Raw genomic sequence first — 24028 nt, 5'->3', positions numbered from 1 at the left:
ACACTAACCACACGCCTAAACTTAAATTAAGACAAACACCAAATATTTGTTTCCATTCATTTTTACTATATAGCCCATTTAGGCGGTGGTAACTAGCGGAAACCCTGATCCGGTACAAATTAAAGTAAAGGCTGGGTAAACTTTGTTTTGCGGCATTGCGCGTACGTTTACAACAGTCAGGCGATGCAACGATGATCCAATGACACCGTTTGTAAGGTAACTGTAATATTCATATGTGTAAACATACTGAATTGTAATTGGATGCATTTTACCGCCGTATCATACTGCGCTATGATTGGGTAAGACCACCCCAGTGTTGAGGTCATCGTCGGTTGATCATGCCAGTTGTAGCTAGCTAATAAAGAGCTAGAAATATCCTGTCATACTGCATTTTATTATTTTGTACAAAGCGTGCAAGACAGCACCTATACCCTGCTAATGTATGTTAAACTAATTTTATGTATTGCAGTTTGTTTTAACTGTACTGTAGGTTATTGTTTAGCTGTCAGCTGTGATCTACATAATATACACTGCTCAAAAAAATAAAAGGGAACACTTAAACAACACAATGTAACTCCAAGTCAATCACACTTCTGTGAAATCAAACTGTCCACTTAGGAAGCAACACTGATTGACAATAAATTTCACATGCTGTTGTGCAAATGGAATAGACAACAGGTGGAAATAGGCAATTAGCAAGACACCCCCAATAAAGGAGTACAACAACCCAGTACATCAGGAGACATGGAGGAGGCCGTAGGAGGGCAACAACCCAGCAGCAGGACCGCTACCTCCGCCTTTGTGCAAGGAGGAGCAGGAGGAGCACTGCCAGAGCCCTGCAAAATGACCTCCAGCAGGCCACAAATGTGCATGTGTCTGCTCAAACGGTCAGAAACAGACTCCATGAGGGTGGTATGAGGGCCCAACGTCCACAGGTGGGGGTTGTGCTTACAGCCCAACACCGTGCAGGACATTTGCCAGAGAACACCAAGATTGGCAAATTCGCCACTGGCGAATTTGTGTGCTCTTCACAGATTTACATTTAAGTCATTTAGCAGACGCTCTTATCCAGAGCGACTTACAAAATGGTGCATTCACCTTATGATATCCAGTGGAACAACCACTTTACAATAGTGCATCTAAATCTTTTAAGGGGGGGGGGTTAGAAGGATTACTTTATCCTATCCTAGGTATTCCTTAAAGAGGTGGGGTTTCAGGTGTCTCCGGAAGGTGGTGATTGACTCCGCTGTCCTGGCGTCGTGAGGGAGCTTGTTCCACCATTGGGGTGCCAGAGCAGCGAACAGTTTTGACTGGGCTGAGCGGGAACTGTGCTTCCTCAGAGGTAGGGGGGCCAGCAGGCCAGTGGTGGATGAACGCAGTGCCCTTGTTTGGGTGTAGGGCCTGATCAGAGCCTGAAGGTATGGAGGTGCCGTTCCCTTCACAGCTCCGTAGGCAATCACCATGGTCTTGTAGCGGATGCGAGCTTCAACTGGAAGCCAGTGGAGAGAGCGGAGGAGCGGGGTGACGTGAGAGAACTTGGGAAGGTTGAACACCAGACGGGCTGCGGCGTTCTGGATGAGTTGTAGGGGTTTAATGGCACAGGCAGGGAGCCCAGCCAACAGCGAGTTGCAGTAATCCAGACGGGAGATGACAAGTGCCTGGATTAGGACCTGCGCCGCTTCCTGTGTGAGGCAGGGTCGTACTCTGCGAATGTTGTAGAGCATGAACCTACAGGATCGGGTCACCGCCTTGATGTTAGTGGAGAACGACAGGGTGTTGTCCAGGATCACGCCAAGGTTCTTAGCACTCTGGGAGGAGGACACAAGGGAGTTGTCAACCGTGATGGCGAGATCATGGAACGGGCAGTCCTTCCCCGGGAGGAAGAGCAGCTCCGTCTTGCCGAGGTTCAGCTTGAGCTGGTGATCCGTCATCCACACTGATATGTCTGACAGACATGCAGAGATGCGATTCGCCGCCTGGTTATCAGAAGGGGGAAAGGAGAAGATTAATTGTGTGTCGTCTGCATAGCAATGATAGGAGAGACCATGTGAGGATATGACAGAGCCAAGTGACTTGGTGTATAGCGAGAATAGGAGAGGGCCTAGAACAGAGCCCTGGGGGACACCAGTGGTGAGAGCGCATGGTGCGGAGACAGATTCTCGCCACGCCACCTGGTAGGAGCGACCTGTCAGGTAGGACGCAATCCAAGCGTGGGCCGCGCCGGAGATGCCCAACTCGGAGAGGGTGGAGAGGAGGATCTGATGGTTCACAGTATCAAAGGCAGCAGATAGGTCTAGAAGGATGAGAGCAGAGGAGAGAGAGTTAGCTTTAGCAGTGCGGAGAGCCTCCGTGACACAGAGAAGAGCAGTCTCAGTTGAATGCCCAGTCTTGAAACCTGACTGATTAGGATCAAGAAGGTCATTCTGAGAGAGATAGCAGGAGAGCTGGCCAAGGACGGCACGTTCAAGAGTTTTGGAGAGAAAGGAAAGAAGGGATACTGGTCTGTAGTTGTTGACATCGGAGGGATCGAGTGTAGGTTTTTTCAGAAGGGGTGCAACTCTCGCTCTCTTGAAGACGGAAGGGACGTAGCCAGCGTCCAGTTCTCCACAGATGAAAGCAGGTTCACACTGAGCACGTGACAGAGTCTGGAGACGCCGTGGAGAACGTTCTGCTGCCTGCAACATCCTCCAGCATGACCAGTTTGGTGGTGGGTCAGTCATTGTGTGGGGTGGCATTTCTTTGGGGGGCCGCACAGCCCTCCATGTGCTCGCCAGAGGTAGCCTGACTGCCATTAGGTACCGAGATGAGATCCTCAGACCCCTTGTGAGACCATATGCTGGTGCGGTTGGCCCTGGGTTCCTCCTAATGCAAGACCTCATGTGGCTGGAGTGTGTCAGCAGTTCCTGCAAGAGGAAGGCATTGATGCTATGGACTGGCCCGCCCGTTCCCCAGACCTGAATCCAATTGAGCACATCTGGGACATCATGTCTCGCTCCATCCACCAACGCCACGTTGCACCACAGACTGTCCAGGAGTTGGCGGATGCTTTAGTCCAGGTCTGGGAGGAGATCCCTCAGGAGACCATCAGGAGCCTCATCAGGAGCATGCCCAGGCGTTGTAGGGAGGTCATACAGGCACGTGGAGGCCACACACACTACTGAGCCTCATTTTGACTTGTTTTAAGGACATTACATCAAAGTTGGATCAGCCTGTAGTGTGGTTTTCCACTTTAATTTTGAGTGAGACCCCAAATCCAGACCTCCATGGGTTGATAAATTGGATTTCCATTGTTTATTTTTGTGTGATTTTGTTGTCAGCACATTCAACTACATAAAGAAAAAAGTATTTAATAAGATTATTTCATTCATTCAGATCTAGGATGTGTTATTTTAGTGTTCCCTTTATTTTTTTGAGCAGTATATTAGAGTAGAGAGTAAAGCATTGGCTGTTAGCCACAACACCAGCAGCAGTGTCTAGCCAAAAAGTAAACTAATAGCCAAGTTAGCCAACTAGCTAGCATTTTATAAGTATGTGCACGTAAGGACAACCGCAGTATATGATGGCAACCGTGTGACTAGGCTAATTAATGCAGTGATAAAGCACCTTCTGTTTACACTTTGTTTTGAGTTCACCTTCTAGGCAACTATGTTAACGTAGTTATGCGTTTCAGCACTGAAAGTCACCTGTGTGCTGTCCAATTGTCCCTAGCCTTTGGGACCGTGGCTTATCCATTAAGGAGTGAAGTGGTCAGGCTGTATAAAAAAATGTAAGCATAACTTTGTCCCTTTCAATTTCTTGTTCGCGTGATCTTTTGTCTAAAGTATAACAGGACGTCCAGAAATCAAATGACCACTACTTTAAGATTAAGATAACTTTATTGGTAAATTGCACACAAGGTCCAATCATAATTTAACTTCACCTTTTAACTGAACCCCCCTGAAAGACATCACCTTTTAACTGAACCCTTCCAAAAGACATCAACTTCTAACTGAACCCCTCCGAAAGACACGCACACATACAGACTGGGCTCCAGGGGAGCTGTGTTGTGGGAGGTGGGGGCAAGTGCCTTGCTCAAGGGCACATCGTCAGGCATTTGATACCAGCAACCCTTCGGTTGCCAGCTCACTTCCTGCCAGATTTTCAGTCGAACCTGGGATTTGAACTGGCAACCTTCCGGTTGCTGGCTCACCTCTCTCACCGCTAGGCTACTTGCCCTAATGCACTTTTATTTATTGAAATTATTATTTTTTTAATATACACATTTCTACCCCCTTCTCTGGCCATTCGTAAGTGCATCTAACTTTTGGTCAATGGGTAATTGTCACTGTTCCGCTCCTCTACCTTGGACGGGAGTATCCCAAAGGCAATGGCTACTTTAGGGATAGACTGAAGTCTGCATTTTTGAATAACAAAGATGTGAAAGACCCAGAGATAATCAAACAAATGATAGCCCGAGGGGAGTTTGTCATCATGGAGTTGGAAGCACTTTACTACCTGAGGAAGTACAGAGCCATGAAAAAGCGGTACTACGAACCTGAGGAATGACTGGCCACACTTGACACCACTGCCTTGAAATGTGACAATAACATCAAAGTTATGGTGCCCTCTATGAAGAGGTTTTATTAAGAAGGGTCTAAGCCACCTGACTAGTCCAAACGCCAGAATGATTAAGGCCATATTAAGGTTCAATAGAAGCTATGACAGTGCATTCAATGTACAACAGTATATGCTGTTTAATATGCTTTCCTTGTTCCATGCATACTTGAAACAGTATACTGGCTTTTGTAGTCTTGCATTTTACTTTTTATACAATATTTTTTTAACAGATCAACTTTGCCTAAACCACTAAACCCACCTCCTGATAATATTTATTTGAAACTATGCTGGAAAAATATTTTGGGGATCTGAAAAAACATTCAATGTGGAATGAGAATACTAAAACATAGCAGCGACCCTGAGTTGCTTCATTCAAGTAGAATAACTTCACGTGGGTGGATAATTCTGAGGTTTTAATAAAAAAACTAAAACATTTCAACTCTTATCTGGTGATGAATGTTATTGTAGGGTGTCGATCTTCAGAGTATAAAATTAAACTTAATTCTTAAAGTCTTGTAAACACCTTAACACATGAGAGGTTGTCGTTGTACGTCCGGTGAGGTCCAGGTCATGTTCCGTGGTCACTCGGGCTCAGTCAACACTGCACTCGGATATGTCAATTCGGCAGATAGGGCACGTGGAGTTTTCCTGCCAATAGCAAACAACCAGGTGTATTTTTTCTAATTCTAATAGATTTCATGTTCTTATAGTTTACCATTTACCTTGTACAAACTCAAGGTTCAATAGTTAATTTAATGACATTTTAAATGGTGAGAACACCAACTGTTGTGTAACTGCATTGTAACACAGTGCTGTCTAAATATGTTGTGTTTGTGTGTTGGGGCCTGCTTATATTGCACCACAGAAAAAGTGTGTACCTTTAACCAGCGGTCGATGCATTGCATATGGTAGTTATGGAGGCATGGGAGTATCCTCAGCAGTTCCCCCTCTGTATAGTCTGAGAAACAGATCTGACACCTGTACACAGAGGAAAACATTATCACTGGAGAACACTAAGAGAATACAAGTAGTAGTAGTAGTAGTATTGTCACTAAACCAGAATTTTGACTTCGATACTGTCTCTTTAAACCCATTAATGACATTTATGACAGCACAAGCTCACACAGTCAGTTGAGTTAGGTGAGGAAGAGATGTGACAGACGAAGGGGGACAGTATCTATAGACGTGATGGAGATACGATTAAAGGTGCACTATGCAGATATCGTTCTGCCATTTCCTGGTTGCTAAAATTCAAATCATTCACCTAATTACAGTTTATATGACAAAGCAAGCATAGTGTAGACAGTGTACCATCTAAACCGCTGTGAAATATACTGTATGTAATATATAGTGCCTTCGGAAAATATTCAGACCCCTTAACTTTTTCCACATTTTGTTACGTTACAGCCTTATTCTAAAATGTATGAAATTGTTTTATTTCCTCAACAATCTACACACAAGGCCACAGGAAGGCCAAAAAGATCATCAAGGACATCAACCACCCGAGCCACATCCTGTTCACCCCGCTATAATACAGAAGGTGAGGTCAGTGCAGGTGCATCAAAGCTGGGACTGAGAGACAGAAGCTGCTTCCATCTCAAGGCCATCAGACTGTTAAATGGCCACCACTAGCCGGCTACCACCCGGTTACTCAACCCTGCACCTTACAGGCTGCTGCCCTATATACATAAAACATTGAATCACTGGCCACTTTAAAAATGGAACACTAGTCACTTTAATAATGTTTACACACTGCTTTACTCATCTTATGTATACTGTATTTTAGTCAATGCCACACCAACATCATCCTAATATATCTGCACAGCTATTTTCAGGTCTCCAGAGATGTTCAGTCAGGTTCAAGTCCAGCTCTGGCTGGGCCACTCAAGGACATTGAGATTTGTCCCGAAACCACTCCTGCGTTGTCTTGGCTGTGTGCTTGGGGTCGTTGTCCTGTTGGAAGTTGAACCTTCACCTCAGTCTGAGGTCCTGAGCGCTCCGGAGCAGGTTTTCATCAAGGATCTCTGTACTTTGCTCCGTTCATCTTTCCCTCAATCCTGACTAGTCTCTGCTGCTGAAAAGCATCCCCACAGCACGATGCTGCAACCATGCTTCACCGTAGTGATGGTGCCAGGTTTCCTCCAGATGTGATGCTTGGCATTCAGGCGCTCCAAGCGGGTTGACGCTCCAAGCAGGCTGTCATGTGCCTTTTACTGAGGAGTGGCTTCAGTATGGCCACTACAATAAAGGCCAGATTGGTGGAGTGCTGCAGAGATGGTTGTCCTTTTGAAAGGTTCTCCCATCTCCACAGAGGAACTCTGGAGCTCTGTCAGAGTGACCATCGGGTTCTTGGTCACCTCCTTGACCAAGGCCCTTCTCCCCCGATTGGCCAGGCGGTCAGCTCTGGGAAGAGTCTTGGTGGTTCCAGACTTCTTCCATTTAAGAATGATGGGGGCCACTGTGTTCTTTGAGACCTTCAATGCTGCAGAAATGTTTTGGTACCCTTCCCCAGATCTGTGCCTCGACACAATCCTGCCTCGGAGCTCTACGGACAATTCCTTCGACCTCATGGTTTGGTTTTTGCTCCGACATGCCCTGTCAACTGTGGGACCTTATATAGACAGGTGTGCATCTCTCCAAATCATGTCCAAACAATTGTTTTTCGCACAGGTGGACTCCAATCAAGTTGTAGAAACATCTCAAGGATGATCAATGGAAACAGGACGCACCTGAGCTTAATTTCGAGTCTCATAGCAAAGGGTCTGAATACTTACGTAAATAAGGTATCTGTTCATTTTAATACATTTGCAAACACTTCTAAAAATAAAAGAAAATTCTTCGTCATTATGGGGTATTGTGTGTAGAATGATGAGAAAGGATTTATTTAATCAATTTTAGAATTGGGCTGTAATGTAACAATGTGGAAAAAGTAAAGGGGTCTGAAAACTTTCCAAATGCACTGTACACACACATTTTGCATGTGCTATTGCAGGTGCAGAGAAATGCTTGTTTCTAGCGCCACGTGACCAATAAAATGTAATTTGTATTCCTATTAACTTCCAGTTTAGTGAGAGCGGCTTTATCGCAATGCTAAGTCATACCGGCCAACTTACTGACTGCTTGAAGGGCAATAACTCAGAAACATGAAATGACCCTGGGAATCGATACAGAGCTCAGATGCACAAAAGCAATATAACATTCAAAATGGGTGAATCTTTAACTTCTGTGCAGCATGAGTGGGGAGCTAACATGTTACAGCCCAGACTTCCAGTGCTCTAGCAATAAGTGGAGCAGGCAAAAGGCATGAACTTTGCGCTCGTTGTTCATGTAGTAATGAAAAAGTACCGAAGTATATAGTGCTGCAATAATCTGAAGTGTGCTGATATTCTGAGCAAGTAAATTGATGTATTTCAATTAGAACTGGTGAACTGCACTGCTTCATCTTTATTGGAAACTATGATGAGTTTAATCAATCTGCTTTGGCTGGAACAATATCCTGTGCTCAGACAGCCCCATCTTACATTATGGAAAAGGTACTCGTTTGTGACTTACTGTGTCTTTCCTGCACTATGTGCTGAGTCGTAGGTTTTCGTAGGCAGCCTCTCGATCTCTCTCTCACTCAGGGTTTTCTTGGCCACAACAGCACCCTGGCCCTCCTCAAAGGCCAGTAGAGCCTGAGAGATCAAAACAGAGCTTACACACATGAACCAAAACCCACATTATTAAGACAATAATGGGGTTACTAGGGATGCAAGACATAAATCAATGCAAGAACAATGCTGGAAAACCTATGTAAGAGTTTGACTGCAAAACAGAAGGTGTGATGCCTACATGGGGAGGACAAAAGCTTTGTTTGTTTCACAAATGGACCCAGGCAGATTGTACCTCATAGTTGTCTCCCTGACTGTCATCAAAGAGGGAAGAGACCGCATGACGGGGGTTTCTGCGACGAGGAGTGCGAGATCGGCCTCTTCCTCTGCGCCTTCCCATCAACTCTGAATGATTCAACACACACTTAACACACATACACACCACAGCAACAAGTAGTACATCAAGCATACCAGTAAATTTCACACTACTGTGGTTGTTGTTCAGTAACATACCTTCCTCTAATCCCGCAACGAGAGGCGAAAACGCTGCGTAGTTCACTGCTGAGGGCCAGGGCGACATCCAGTTCATCCCTAAATGAGGAGCATACTGGAGGGGGACAGCACAATAATCAGACCAGTTCACACAGCAGCGCAATTCAAAATAATAACAGTGGAATCCCCATTCAGTGTCACATTGAGTGTGTACGTGCTTTTGGACATAATACTCACCGGGTAGTTGTGGTGGGGTCTGTTGGGCGGCATGGCTTCCTGCTGCCTCCTTTGTTCCTGCTGCAGTTGCTCCTCTCGGTCAAACTGTTCCTACAGAGAAAAAAATTATCCATCATCTCACAGACAAATCAGGAGACTGAAGCTTTTATGGTTTTATGTGAAAGTCATTAATTCAGTTCCAATCCCGAATGTACTGATTATGATTGAATTAGCCTGAAGTAGAGAACCCAACAGTGTGTTGTCAACCAGTGTTGACTTAAAGCAAGCTTGTTTTAAAGAGATAAGTGGTACCCTTTGAGTTATCCCTACCTGAAGACTGCGCGCAAATGCCTCATCTTCTTTCAACTGCACTGCGCGAACCACAGCCTCTACAATGACATCATCATCGTCACTGATGACCACCTCATCATATTTGGGCGGCATTGCTTCGGCTGTTGAGAGAAGAGTAGTCAGAGGGTCCAGAGACACACCAAGGGTAAGCTTATGGTTCTGCTGTTGTCTGTGAATTCTGTTTGAGTCCGGTTGGTCAATGTGTAGTGAGTCACTTAAAAGTGACGTAGAATCTAATCTGCAGTTAAATTTTGAGGTAGGTCTACATAGTCTATAGCGGGCCCGCAACATTTCGAAGTAGCGTCCTATCAAAGAGCTAAACTTATTTTCGCCTCAGTATGTGTGTCATCTTCTTACCCGTAGAGAAAGGAACCTCCCAGCCAGCAACAGGACTCTCTTTCTCTGTGCCTGGCAGGAATGACACAGAGTCTGTGGTGGGGTTTGTTGGGGCTTGGGCAAATGTGGAGGCCTTGGAGGTGGACTTGGTAGAGGCTGCTCTTTTACAGGTCCTCTTCTTGCCTCTGTTGTAACTAGGGAACCCAGGTTCCACTGTGGATACTGCCACAGGAGCCTGAGACGATGCGTTTCTGCAAAATCCTTCCCCGGCTGTCACTTCCTGCGAGGCAGGGGGCGCACCAAGGGAGGATGAGGGTGGTGACGATGAATAAGAACATGGCATAGAGAAAGGGAGAGGAGGTTCCAGCCAGGTAACCAGAGAAGAGTCTGTTGTCATGAGAGATGAAGCAGCAACAAAACCACTGGTTGCCCACGAGGTGCCCGGTTTGGCTTCACCTCTCATGCTGGTGGCTGGCACGGACAGCTTTTTACGTTTTGACATCTGATGAGGGGTGGGGGTCATGATGAGAGGTTTGTCCTCTCGACTGGGAGGTGGGCTGAGAGAAACCTTCAAAAAAAGGGCAAGGTCAGGCTGTGGCGACATTCAGCGACTCAACTTTACATTTCTGTTGCAAGACTTGAGATGTCACACTTGGATTTTATAGTAAATTGTTGCCTTCAGAATGTATTCAACTTACCGATCCAAAGTTTTCAAACGTATTGTACCGCCGTCTCCTTCTGAGGCACTGAGGGCTGCACAAGCAAAATGAGAACATTTTGAGGAATATAGCTCTACACATTAGTCTTGCTTTGTAAGGTACACAGACAGAAATGGGAGCTGTATCTTTATTGCACTGATGGTAGTAAGTGTTCCTAGTAAATACAGGACCATAATATGCTCAGCAGCAGTGTACCTGGGCGTCTCAAGGATGAAGACAGGGGGCTCGTTTAGGGTGCCAACATCGCTGAGATCACCAAAGAGCAGGTCTTGCTCATCCAGTAGGCATGCCTGATTCAGGGGTCCCATGGTGTCTAGTTCCTCCAAGTCCTGAAGTGGACTGCTGGGCTCCAAGTTCTCCGGTGTACTGTCCATGTCTACGAAGATCGAGCTACTAGCTTGTGTATGGTCCACACACTGTCAAAGCTGCAATGTGCAAACCAACACACATTCACACCATTTTATGTTATCAATGACAAAGTTAGAGCAGTCTACTTTTTCATAATCAAGCAGTCTTAACAAGGTTTGCTACTGTATATCATTAATACTAAATTACATAAGAAGGTGCCTCTGGAGAAGTTACTAGCTGGGTAGGTAGTCCAGTTAATCACTTAATTGGTATATACAGCCTGAAACTAATGGCCGCAAAATCATGTAATTGTTCTTTACAAGCCAGAATGTTGAGAGAAAAAAAATGTACATTTAAACTTACTCTACTGATAGTCTGTGCAGTTTGTACTTCACCTGCTCAGATTTGAGACAAAATATTCACAGGAAAGTATTGTTAGGTATATGGTTTGGTTCTGCACCAAGGTATAAAAAAATAAATAAATAAAAAATTGTATACTGGATATTTGGTTCCCTCGTCAATAGCTATTGAACCAAGTATGCCATGACAATTGAATATTCTGAATTAGCGGAGGGAGGAGAACAATCCACACCTTTTTGTTGGAATTGTTTTGGGAAGACTGAAATCCCCCCCCAAATTAAATTAAATTCACACAAAAAAAGGTGTTGATTGTTCTCCATCCCCCCTGGTTTAGAATATACCATTTTCATGACCATTTTGCATGCTTGGTTCAATAGCTGTCGAAGAGAGAGAAAAAAAAAGTATGGTTCTCTAAAAAGTTGGGTAAGCAATACTTTCCTGTGGATATCTTGTCTCAAATTTTAAGCGGCTGAAGGACAAACCGCATAGACAACAGGTATAGTACATTTAAATGTAATTTGAGTCAACATTCTGGCTTGTAAGGAACATTTCCACAATTTTGCAGGCATTAGTTTCAAGCTACATTGCCTTTAGATGTTTTATTTTTATGAGATTTTATAAACAATACAAAAAATACACACGACTACATCACACCTGCCCAGACCCACTAGCCCCCATCCCTATCGCCATATTACTTTCTGCCACATGGCCTCAAACTGCACAGTTGTTTGTCTCCATCGCCCAGATAATAAAGCTTTTGATCTTTCCATTGCGTGAACGACGGAGGATTGGCTGATTTCCAGTGTTTGAGAATATTATTATTATTTTTTTTTTTTTATAACTGGTGAGAAGAGTATTGTTCAACCCTTCGGGTAACACACCGCAACCTCATATGTCATGCCTTCAAATATACAGACAGACTAATTAAAAACAAACTTATATTGTAATAACTTTTTTTTTTTTACATTCCCAGAAGGCATGAATTATTGAGTCAATAGTAGTTTTACACTTCAGACGGCTGCCATTGTGCTGTAGAACTTGCGAATTGTCTCTTGTATGACATAAAATGTCATGGCTTTAGAAGCTTCTGATTGGCTAATTGACATCATTTGAGTCAATTGGAGGTGTACCTGTGGATGTACATCAAGGCCTACCTTCAAACTCAGTGCCTCTTTGCTTGACATCAATGGAAAATCAAAATAAATCAGCCAAGACCTCAGGAAAAAGATTGTAGACCACAAGTCTGGTTCATCCCTGGGAGCAATTTCCAAACGCCTGAAGGTACCACATTCATCTGTACAAACAATAGTACGTAAGTATAAACACCATTAGACCACGCAGCTGTCATACCACTCAGGAAGGAGACGCGTTCTGTCTCCTAGAGATGAACGTACTTTGGTGCAAAAAGTGCAAATCAATCCCAGAACAACAGCAAAGGACCTTGTGAAGATGCTGGAGGAAACAGGTACAAAAATATCTATATCCACAGTAAAACGAGTCCAATATCGACATAACCTGAAAGGCCGCTCAACAAGGAAGAAGCCACTGCTCCAAAACCGCCATAAAAAAGCCAGACTACGGTTTGCAACTGCACATGGGGACAAAGATCGTACTTTTTGGAGAAATGTCCTCTGGTCTGATGAAACAAAAAGAGAACTGTTGGCCATAATGACCATTGCTATGTTTGGAGGAATAACGGGGAGGCTTGCAAGCCCAGAACACCATCCCCACCGTGAAGCACGGGGGTGGCAGCGTCATGTTGTGGGGGTGCTTTGCTGCAGGAGGAACTGGTGCACTTCACAAAATAGATGACATCATGAGGTAGGAAAAGTATATGGATATATTGAAGCAACATCAAGACATCAGTCAGGAAGTTTAAACTTGGTCGCAAATGGGTCTTCCAAATGGACAATGACACCAAGCATACTTCCAAAGTTGTAGCAAAATGGCTTAAGGACAACAAAGTCAAGGTATTGGAGTGGCTATCACAAAGCCCTGACCTCAATCCTATAGAAAATGTGTGGGCAGAACTGAAGAAGCATGTGCGAGCAAGGACAAACCTGACTCAGTTACACCAGCTCTGTCAGGAGACATGGGCCAAAATTCATCCACCTTATTGTGGGAAGCTTGTGGAAGGCTACCCGAAATGTTTGACCCAAGTTAAACAATTTAAAGGCAATGATACCAAATACTAATTGAGTGTATACAAACTTCTGACCCACTGGGAATGTGATGAAAGAAATAAAAGCTGAAATAAATCACTCTAAAATTATTCTGACATTTCACATTCTTAAAATAAAGTGGTGATTGTAACTAGGATTAAATGACAGGAATTGTGAAAAACTGAGTTTAAATGTATTTGGCTAAGGTGTATGTAGATTTCCGACTTCAACTGTTCGTGTGTGTGTGTGTGTGTGTGTGTGTGTGTGTGTGTGTGTGTGTGTGTGTATAAAAAAGGTATAGGGAAACAGCGATTCCTCATGAAACCCAGACAAAAAAAGACCATGATTTTTGGAGGAAGGATTTTTGACATTTGAATCTAAAAGCATAATTGAGAAATAATTAATCTAAGTTGACATACTTATGACATTTTGGCCTTACCACAGCCACCTTTAAGACTCCATAATGTTTAATCTGTAGATGCTTTACCGCTTGCTCTGTAATATGAGTAGTATTTTGATTTCAATAAAAATGTAAATAAATTAACATTGAAAAAAATTATACTTTTTGGGGGATTTTGCTATTTTTGTTTTATACATTGTTGAACATAATACACTCTACAAGCATATTCAAGTTCTAGAGTGGACCTATGCTAGATTTAAAGTTATGGCCCAATTTTTAGAGAGAAAATGGAATACTAGGCAATGTAACCAATCACAGCCTTCCTTTTACTTGTATCACTGCACATTCTACAAATGGGTTACCACATTCACTGTTGGTAATGCTGACAAATTGGATCTTAACTCTAAAAGTAGCAGACAGCCCACTCTGGAACTTTGATATGTCCGTTTAATATATTATGTTCAACAATACATCGAAACATTTGCCAAATCAAATTGTGTTTTCAATATTCATGTTTTATATTCTTCAATATCCATAAATTAACATAAAAGAAGTTACTGAAATCTAAATACTACGTATTACAGAGCAAGCTGTAAAGCTTCATATGACACCAATGTTTGCTGTGTAGCACCTACAGATGAAACAATATGGAGTCTTAAAGGAGGCCTGAGTAAGGCCAAAATTGAATAAATATGCCAACTTTGATAAATTATGCTTTTAGATAAATGTTAAATATACTGGTTCCTTCAGAAAGTATTCACACCCCTTGACTTTTTCCACATTTTGTTGTTACAGCCCGAATTAAAAATGTATTAAATCAAGATTTTTTTGTTGTCACTAGCATACTCCAGAATGTCAAAATGGATTGTTTTTCTCTCCATTTTTACAAATTAATTAAAAAAGAAAAGCTGAAATGTCTTCAGTCAATACATATTCAACCCCTTTGTTAGGGCAAGCCTAAATAAGTTACTGAGTAAAAATGTGCTTAACAAATGACATAAGTTGCAGAGACTCGCTGTGTACAGATCATTGTATGTGTGGGGTACAGAGATGAGGTAGTCATTCAATAATCATACATTCATTTAATGACTACCTCATCTCTGTACCCCACACATGCAATTATCTGTAAGGTCCCTCAGTCGAGCAGTGAATTTCAAACAGATTCAACCACAAAGACCAGGGATGGTTTTGAAATGCCTCGCAAAGGGCACCTATTGGTAGATGGGTAAAAAAAAAGCAGACATTGAATATCCCTTTGAGCATGGTGAAGTTATTAATTATAGATCAACATTGTAGTTATTCCACAATACTAACCTAAATGACAAAGTTAAAAGGAAGCCTGTACAGAAAAACATGTATCATGTTTGCAATAAGGCACTAAAGTAAAACTGAAAAAAATATGGCAAAGAAATTAACTTTATGTCCTGAATACAAAGTGTTAAGTTTGGGGCAAATCCAACACAACACATCACTGAGTACCACCCTTCATATTTTCAAGCATGGTGGTGACTTCATCATGTTATGTGTATGCTTGTCATCGGCAAGGACTATGGAGTTTTTTTAGGATAAAGATTAACAGAATAGAACTAAGCACACGCAAAATCCTAGAGGAAAACCTGGTTCAGTCTGCGTTCCAAAAGACACTGGGAGACAAATTCACCTTTCAGCAGGACAATAACCTAAAAACAAGGCCAAATATACACTGTAGTTGCTTAGAAAAGGTGTGCAAAGCTCTTAGACTTACCCAGAAAAACTCACAGGTGTAAACGCTGCCAAAGGTGACTCTAACATGTATTGACTCAGGGGGTTGAATACTTATCTAATTAAGCTATATTAGTGTTTTATTTTTCTATATACAAATGTTAGAATTTTTCTTCCACTTTGACATTGCAGAGTACTTTGTGTAGATCATTGGACAAAAAAAAAAAGACAATTAAATACATTTTAATCCCACCTTGTAACACAAAATTTTGATCAACTCTAGGGGTGGGAATACTTTAAAGTCACTGTACTGTATATACCAATTAATTGTGAATTACAGCCTGATTAAATCAGACTACTAACTAGGCAGCTATCTTAAAAGATAACTACCTGTATTTGACCAAGGAATTCGAATAATTATATAGGATTCCTATTTATTTGACTCTGAAATGACTATTTTGACGGCATAAATCATGAAGCGAATGAGTCATATCCTTAAATATTGTGGGAACGTAACGTCTTACGTTACATAAACATATCAATGAGTGTACCTAGTTAGCTATTCCCTATTTGAGGTGTGAACCTGTAAACGTTAACTAATTTACTGGCAAGTATGTACTGCACTCTGTTGGTATGCGTTGGCTAGCTAACTGTGCCTGTGGCTACCCGGTGGTATGCTAGCTAACGACTGTTGACTGATCTAATATAAATACAACAAAACTAATACGTTCACATAGATCACACCTTACTTCGTGATTACGATTCAATTGGTCCTTGTTCTCGAGAACCCTCTTGTTAATCCATCTCACAAAATACAACGACTAAACATTCTAGCCAGTTAGCTAACCAGCTGCTACTTTCCTTTCTCTTCCAGCGCCAAAACCACAACATGCTGTTTTATTTCCGTTTGTGACGTGTAATGTCCCATGTTCACTTCCGACATCACTTCATAAAAAATTAACTATCAGAAGTGTTTTTGAAGAGACCATAATATCAAAGATAATGACAACTCTGTGGTAATATCAGAGTATACATGTTTGAAAACTGTGGTTATATTCTCCCGCACTTAATATGTAAATTCACATACCAGTAACCGCCATCACTTGCAAATACGATGTTGATTTATTTAATTATTTTGTATTTACATTATCATTAACGCCATTATCAATGTACATAAATAAATATTAAAAATCAATTATCCCAACTTATCAGGACCAATAATGAGTCACTTCACACAAAAAAAACACAGACAACCACATATCATAACTTAAAAAAATAAAAAATATATATACACACACACACACTATACACTCAACAACGAGTCCACCTAGCTAGATATACTAGGAATAGAAAAGGGAAATTGATAGGAACTAAATTGAAGCCGATGTAAAACATCAGACTCAGGGACAGCAATAAAAAAAAGACCATCTTTAGCATGTCCCCTGCAACAAGGCAAACCATTCAGTTAAGGGCCCGGTTTCCTGATAGCCACGGAACTTGGTTTAGGAGTGTTTTAATGATGCCTCATTCTTACAACGGCCGAAGATGTAACGTCCGTTTCTCAAAACAACATGCAGAATGAACGTTCGCTAAAAGCATTGTTAGACCATGTGTTGATACAGATAGGACCAAAACAAAAGCAGCGCTGCTCTCAAATAAATGTTCTCCTTTCAAATCTTACTCCAAAATCCTGATGATGGATCAGCTCCTAGAGAGATATTACCACCTATGGCTGGCTGCAAATATTGAGGCAACGTATAATGCTGACCCAATAATGCACAAAATCACATATTGAGCACATCATTGCGCACATGTTGTTACACGTCAAAATATATCGAGGCAAAAATTAGATACAGACAATAATTGGCTAAATAGAATTCAATTGATTGAACATGACATTGATTTCAATATGGTTGAAATATATAGACCCATGTAGCCTATTTATCTTTTAATGCTGTCATCTCGGTTTTAATTTGAAGCAGATTTTTATCCTTCACTTGTTTGTAACAACTGCAAAGACTTTAGCAACTTTGTATTTGTAGTCAACTTCGTTCTGAAGTTATCGGCAGTCACAATCAGAGAGATGAACATCTTGATTCTATATTTAGCAGAGATCTTCTGTAAATAAAGTGACACAGAAGGTCAAAAACATAACGATGCACTTAGCTGTTCTACGAGTGGTGAGGCAGTTGGTAAATAATGAGTGTTTTCAAGTGCAACTTTAGTAACGATGGTTTTGGGAAACAGCTCAGAGATTTAACAATGCTCCTACGAAGATTCTAACGATGAATTTAGCCTTAAGATGCTTTTGGGAAACAGGCCCAGGAGCATAAATATGCGGCGGGAAGTCACATTTATTTGCATGGTGTTAGGCTGAGGTTACTGTCCGCTCTTGAGAGACTCCACCAGCCTAAGGAGTAAGCAGAAACAGAACAATTATTTAGTTTTGTTGTTGTATATTGAATGACACCTCAGCTTGTCATTCATATTCTTGTTCCTAATGCAAACCATGTTATTAATTTAATGATAAGTTAAAACTGTCATCATCTTAACAGCTGAAAGACACACACACACACACACACACACACACACACACACACACACACACACACACACACACACACACACACACACACACACACACACACACACACACACACACACACACACACACACACACACACACACACACACACAAAAACGGCCTTAGTCGTAACTAAACAGCCTCATTAATTTGGTTCCTATTCAATTACCATTCCATGGCCTCGTCCAACCCTGTTCCCTTGGTGGCGGAGGTCTTGAAGATCTGCCACTTTCTGTCTTTGAGTGCTGGCAGGCCGAGGGAATTGGCGACCTCAGTGGGAGTCATGGCCTGCTCCATGTCTTGCTTGTTGGCAAACACCACCAGTATAGCCTTCTTCAACTCCTCCTCCTGCAGAGAGAATACAGACAGATCCTCTATATCTGGACACATAGTCTGTGACTGCACATGCTGTTTAGCTCACAATTCCATCAAAATATAGCAAGTACATGGATAAAAGGAGCTAGTGTGAGCCATGGGACCAGTAAACATATTCAAGTATGAAAGGCTTTTATACAAGCTACTAAAGCCACATTACTTATACCTCAAGCATAGCCACCAGTTCAGACTTGGAGATTCCCATCCTGTCCCTGTCACTGCTGTCCACTACATAGATAACAGCATCAGTGTTGGAGTAGTAGCAGCGCCAGTAAGGCCTGAAACAGAGAAAGATGCAAGAAGAAACATTAGTGTAACCAATACATTTGTTGGTTGACTCTTGACAAACTGACTGCTAATGGTTGCAATATTCAGATATGTGTGAGACATATGCTACAATAAATAAGTTGAAGTCAGGAATGTCAATACCTAATACTGGTCTGCCCTCCAAGATCCCACACCTGGAACTTCAGATTCTTGTATGTCACCGTTTCCACGTTGAAACCAATGGCTGAAAAAAAAGAGAATGGTAAGTCAACAAATTTCTAGTATTGTAGGTTAATCGTAACTGTTTGCATGTCATTCACTGCATGAGCCATTTCAGTGACCAATTTATCTGTTGCAAGACATACCATCGTATGGGCATGCAGGAGTTAGGCCATCAGTGTGAGTGTTCCTCAGCACTGAGAAGAAGTTCAGTATTTTCACTCACTGGGAATAGTGGTGACGACCTCCCCAACTTGAAGTCTGTAAAGGATTGTGGTTTTCCCAGCTCCATCCAACCCCAGGATCAGTATCCTCATCTCCCTGGTGCCAAACAGGCCAGAAAAAAGACTGGAGAAGAACCCACCTAGATTTAACAAGGCAGGAGGGATAAAGAAGATTAAAGTGGTAATACTTTACTCATAACATTTGTCAAACTATACAGATAACTTCAAAGGACAAACACTAATGTCAACTGTCAGGTCTGCTAAATTCATCACATTGTGAAAGGAATTCTACTAAAGACATAATAGCACTGTCTGGTATGCATTCACTTTCACTTGTCAGCAAGTTATTTTTTTTTGAATATGTAATACGAGATGCCTGCAGAGCGAGGGTCAAACCAGTAATTCAGGTAGATAGCTGGTTGTTTCCCTTCGATATTTTAGGTAGAAATTGTTCACCATTATTGGCGTGCCATTTAATATAGACCACATGGAAAATTCTATGAATCCGATTTTTATATGAATAAAGACTTGCTAAAGTGGCAAGAATCTGCATTTTGACATGTCCCTCGTCATGTTTTTCAGACTTCTAGGAAGATCACTTAACCCCAACCTTTCACCATCATTGCAAAGCCCTAGTTATTTATGTTGTTGCCATTTTCTGTTGTTTCTTTGGTGGTGGAAAACGGAGCCCGTCGAGCATCACGTTAACCCTGTTGTCCATAGATAGATTGGCTAAAAATGTTTTAACAGTTTCAATCTGCTGAAGCTTGCATTCAATTGCCCCTCCCTGTTGCACACCAGCTTACATGAAAACCTCAACGCTGTTATGGTCAACCCTGTTACTTCAAAGGCAGTTAAAAGTTTTTTTTTACATTACATTTTTTTACAAGTAAAACAAAAAAGACTAAATGCCAATAAAGTGCCTTTAAAGTAAAAGGGTTGAGGTTTTCATCTTAAATCACGCATAAATCCCCTCGTGACAGGGGGAATATAAGCGTGTTGTGTGTAACAGGGAGGGGCAATTGAATGCAAGCTTCAGCAGATTGAAATTGTTAAAACATTTCTAGTCAATCTATCTATGGGCAAGAGGGTTAACGTGTTGCTCGACTGCTCAGTTTTCCACCAAAAAAAAACAACAGAAAATGGCAACAAAATAACTAGGGTTTTGCAATGATGGTTAAAATGTTAGGAAAGGTTGGGGTTAAGTGGGTTCAAATATTCCTAGAAGTCTGAAAAATATGAAAACATTTTTCCCCATTTTAACCCCTTGAGATGGGGAAAAAAATAAAAATATGAAGTTGAAAATGTGCTCTTTATGACAGAATGTTAGGTGAAATTAATAGTTTTCTTGGACAAAGTTACACTACCCAAAATGTACTCTACTAGTGGAACGACCCAGCTAGTAGAGCAACATATCGATATCTGTATTTTAGACATTGACTGGACAGCAAACGTTCGTCTGGCATACCTCAAAGAATAACCAAATAATCATAATTTATTCATAGGAAATCGTACATTTACCATAACAGCCTACCTAGCTAGCTAATGCTAACACTAAGGCATACATCAAAATATTAAGATAAAACGTTGGTTGATGATGGTCAGACATTAATCAGTGGCTAAACATTGATTTCATGTAAAATTTTGTCGATAACTCTAAAAGTAAACTGTAAAGTAGCAACGAATCTTACCCATTTTTGACTAATAACAGTCCCTGCTATCAATCAGTATGCAAAGCCTTTTGTAGGAAAATATTTATTGTACATTGAGTGGCGTCTCTTCTTCTTTCTCTTGGGTTTGTTTACATTGACAGCGCAGTTATTAGGACATTATCGCCACCTATTTTCAGGGATGTACTGGTGATTTGATGGTCTACTCTTTTACATTACAATCATACATTATACGGTACAGTCCCAACATTGTAAATATATATATTTTAAAGTACACATTAATGTTTGGAGAAAATAACTGGTAGCACAAATTGAAGACCATACCGGCAGAGTGGATCAAAGTTTTGATATGGCTGCTTCCATTGACACATCGTGAAATACTCCTGTCTGTATTAAAAATAACTGCTACTCATAATAGTTTCAATAAAAAACATGACATTTTATTATTTAGTGCAAATTGTTTTATAGTCACATAGAATATTGAGTACAAAAAGCAGATAAATAGACAGGTTAATATTCAATAGCAGATAAATTGGCTAACAAATATACAAATAAGCAACATGTTAATGAATAAATACAGCATACAATATACAAACAAAAGCTTTAAAAACCTATCTCTGGCTTTCATTTCCAGTGTCTAACTGTCAGTGGAGTAAAGTACTTAAGAACTACTTAAGTCGTTTTTTGAGGTATCTGTACTTTACTATTTATATTTTTGACAACTTTTACTTTACAACAATCCTAAAGAAAATAATGTAGTTTTTACTCCATACATTTTCCCTCACACCCAAAAACACTCGTTACATTTTGAATGCTAAGCAGGACAGTAAAATTGTCTAATTTACACGTATCGAGAGAACATCCCTGGTCATCCCTACTGCCTCTGATCTAGCGGACTCACTAAACACATGCTTTGTTTGTAAATTATGTCTGAGTGTTGGAGTGTGCCCCTGGCTATCCGTAAATAAAAAAAAGAAAATGGTTCTGTCTGGTTTGCTTAATATAAGGAATGTGAAATGATTAATACTTTTACTTTTGATACTTAAATATATTTAACCATTTCATTTACTTGTGATACTAAGTATATCTAACACCAAATACTTTTAGACTTTTACTCAAGTATGATTTCACTGGGTGACTTTCACTTTTACTTTGTCATTTTCTACTTAGGTTTCTTTACTTTTACTCAAGTATGACAATTGGGTACTTTTTTCACTACTGCCCACATGCTAGAAGTTGCACTGGACTAGAGTATCTACAGTGCCTTGAAAAAGTATTCATCCCCCTTGGCATTTTTCCTATTTTGTTGCATTACGAACTGTAATTTAAATGTTGTTTTTTAATATTTGGATTTCATGCCATGGACATACACAAAATAATCCAAAGTGAAATTAAAAAAATAACTTGCTTCAAAAAATTCTAAAAAACAAAAAATGGAAAAGTGGTGCGTGCATATGTATTTACCCCCTTTGCGATGAAGCCCCTAAATAAGATCTGGTGCAACCAATTACCTTCAGAAGTCACCTAATTAGTTAAATATAGTCCACCTGTGAGCAATCATGATCTGTCACATGATCTCAGTATATATACACCTGTTCTGAAAGGCCCCTGAGTCTGCAACACCACTAAGCAAGGGGCACCACCAAGCAAGCGGCACCATGAAGACCAAGGAGCTCTCCAAACAGGTCAGGGACAAAGTTGTGGAGAAGTACAGGTCAGGGTTGGGTTATAAAAAAATATCCGAAACTTTGAACATCCCACAGAGCACCATTAAATCCATAATTATAAATTGGAAAGAATATGGCACCACAACAAACCTGCCAAGAGAGGGCTGCCCACCAAAACTCACGGACCAGGCAAGGAGGGCATCAATCAGAGAGGCAACAAAGAGACCAAAGATAACCCTGAAGGAGCTGCAAAGCTCCACAGCGGAGATTGGAGTATCTGTCCATAGGATCACTTTAAGCCATATACTCCACAGAGTTGGGCTTTACAGAAGAGTAGCCAGAAAAAAAGTCATTGCTAAAAGAAAAAAATAAGCAAACACTTTTTGTGGTCGCCAAAAGGCATGTGGGAGACTCCCCAAACATATGAAAGAAGGTACTCTGGTCAGATGAGACTACAATTGAGCTTTTTGGCCATCAAGGAAAACACTGTGTCTGGCACAAACCCAACACCTCTCATCACCCCGAGAATACCATCCCCACAGTGAAGCATGGTGGTAGCAGCATCATGCTATGGGGATGTTTTTCATCGGCAGGGACTGGGAAACTGGTCAGAATTGAAGGAATGATGGATGGAGCTAAATACAGGGAAATTCTTGAGGGAAACCTGTTTCAGTCTTCCAGAGATTTGAGACTGGGACGGAGGTTCACCTTCCAGCAAGACAATGACCCTAAGCATACTGCTAAAGCAACACTTGAGTGGTTTAAGGGGAAACATTTAAATTGGAATGGCCTAGTGAAAGTTCAAACCTCAATCCAATTGAGAATCTGTGGTATGACTTAAAGATTGCTGTACACCAGTGAAACCCATCCAACTTAAAGGAGCTGGAGCAGTTTTTTCTTGAAGATTGGGCAAAAATCCCAGTGGCTAGATGTGCCAAGCTTATAGAGGCATACCCCAAGAGACTTGCAGCTGGAATTGTTGCAAAAGGTGGCTCTAAAAAGTATTGACTTTGGGGGGGTGACTAGTTATGCACGCTCAAGTTCAGTTTTTTTTTGTCTTATTTCTTGTTTGTTTCACAATAAAACATATTTTGCATCTTCAAAGTGATAGGCATGTTGTCTAAATCAAATGATACAACCCCCCCCCAAAACTCTATTTTAATTCCAGGTTGTAAGGCAACAAAATATAAAAAATGCCAAGGGGGGTGAATACTTTCGCAAGCCACTGCATAATGGGATTTGGTTTGTTTGGTTGATGTGAGGACTGTTAATGATGTTTGCTATAGTAATGATTCTTATGTGCCGCTTGAAACAAAATTCTGGAGAAATTGGTTTACAAACCGCTAAATAATTTAAGTGCAAACTGTATTTAAAAAAAAATCCAATCTTGTTTTTGGACCCACCACAGCATAGAGACAGCCTTAAAGTGGTAAATTATCTTAGAGCCAACACAGAAGCCAAACAGCTCTCTGTCCTACTCTTGTATTTAAGTGCTGCATTTGACACTGTTGGTCCTAAATTGGTTTAGGACCTATTGAACCTTTCGAGAGTTTGTCACCCTTGGTGAACATAACTCAAAGAAAATACATATCACATAGTTCGATTTTGGGTCCGGTACTGTTCAGTTTTATGTTAGCCCTTGACAGAGTTATCAGAAAGCACAGCATTGATTTTCACTGCTACGCAGACGATACACAACTTTACATTTCTGTGTCACCAGAGGATTTTAGCTCCACTGATAAATTATTAGA

At 41.2% G+C, this 24028-nt stretch overlaps 2 protein-coding genes across 4 annotated transcripts; both read right to left on the bottom strand.

Annotated features, from left to right (window-relative positions):
• Positions 1 to 3856: 3856 nt before the first annotated feature.
• On the bottom strand, positions 3857 to 16192 carry si:ch211-59o9.10 (uncharacterized). 3 transcript variants are annotated; one of them, XM_014148285.2, is made up of 12 exons: positions 16021 to 16154; positions 11012 to 11043; positions 10496 to 10725; positions 10280 to 10334; positions 9603 to 10149; positions 9225 to 9346; positions 8916 to 9005; positions 8700 to 8793; positions 8482 to 8591; positions 8149 to 8270; positions 5475 to 5574; positions 3857 to 5244 (listed from the first exon to the last, which is right to left on the bottom strand). In XM_014148285.2, the coding sequence occupies exons 3-12, from the start codon at positions 10672 to 10674 to the stop codon at positions 5188 to 5190; spliced, it is 1476 nt and encodes a 491-aa protein (XP_014003760.1). In that variant the 5' UTR covers positions 10675 to 10725; positions 11012 to 11043; positions 16021 to 16154; the 3' UTR covers positions 3857 to 5187. The 3 variants fall into 3 exon arrangements, with proteins under 3 accessions (XP_014003760.1, XP_014003759.1, XP_014003758.1); XM_014148284.2 differs by lacking the exon at positions 11012 to 11043 and having other exon boundaries at positions 16016 to 16192; XM_014148283.2 differs by lacking the exon at positions 11012 to 11043 and having other exon boundaries at positions 16021 to 16179.
• Positions 16193 to 16370: 178 nt separating this feature from the next.
• On the bottom strand, positions 16371 to 20752 carry LOC106573329 (ADP-ribosylation factor-like protein 1). Its single transcript, XM_014148287.2, has 6 exons — positions 20632 to 20752; positions 18943 to 19080; positions 18660 to 18741; positions 18397 to 18508; positions 18025 to 18203; positions 16371 to 17681 (listed from the first exon to the last, which is right to left on the bottom strand). The coding sequence occupies exons 1-6, from the start codon at positions 20633 to 20635 to the stop codon at positions 17651 to 17653; spliced, it is 546 nt and encodes a 181-aa protein (XP_014003762.1). The 5' UTR covers positions 20636 to 20752; the 3' UTR covers positions 16371 to 17650.
• Between the last annotated feature and the right edge of the window lie 3276 nt (positions 20753 to 24028).

Source organism: Salmo salar, chromosome ssa16 (genome assembly GCF_905237065.1).
Source record: "Salmo salar chromosome ssa16, Ssal_v3.1, whole genome shotgun sequence".
In the NCBI taxonomy this organism is placed as follows: domain Eukaryota; kingdom Metazoa; phylum Chordata; class Actinopteri; order Salmoniformes; family Salmonidae; genus Salmo; species Salmo salar.
Note: the sequence above shows the minus strand (reverse complement) of the source record. Positions and strands in the feature narration are given on the sequence as shown.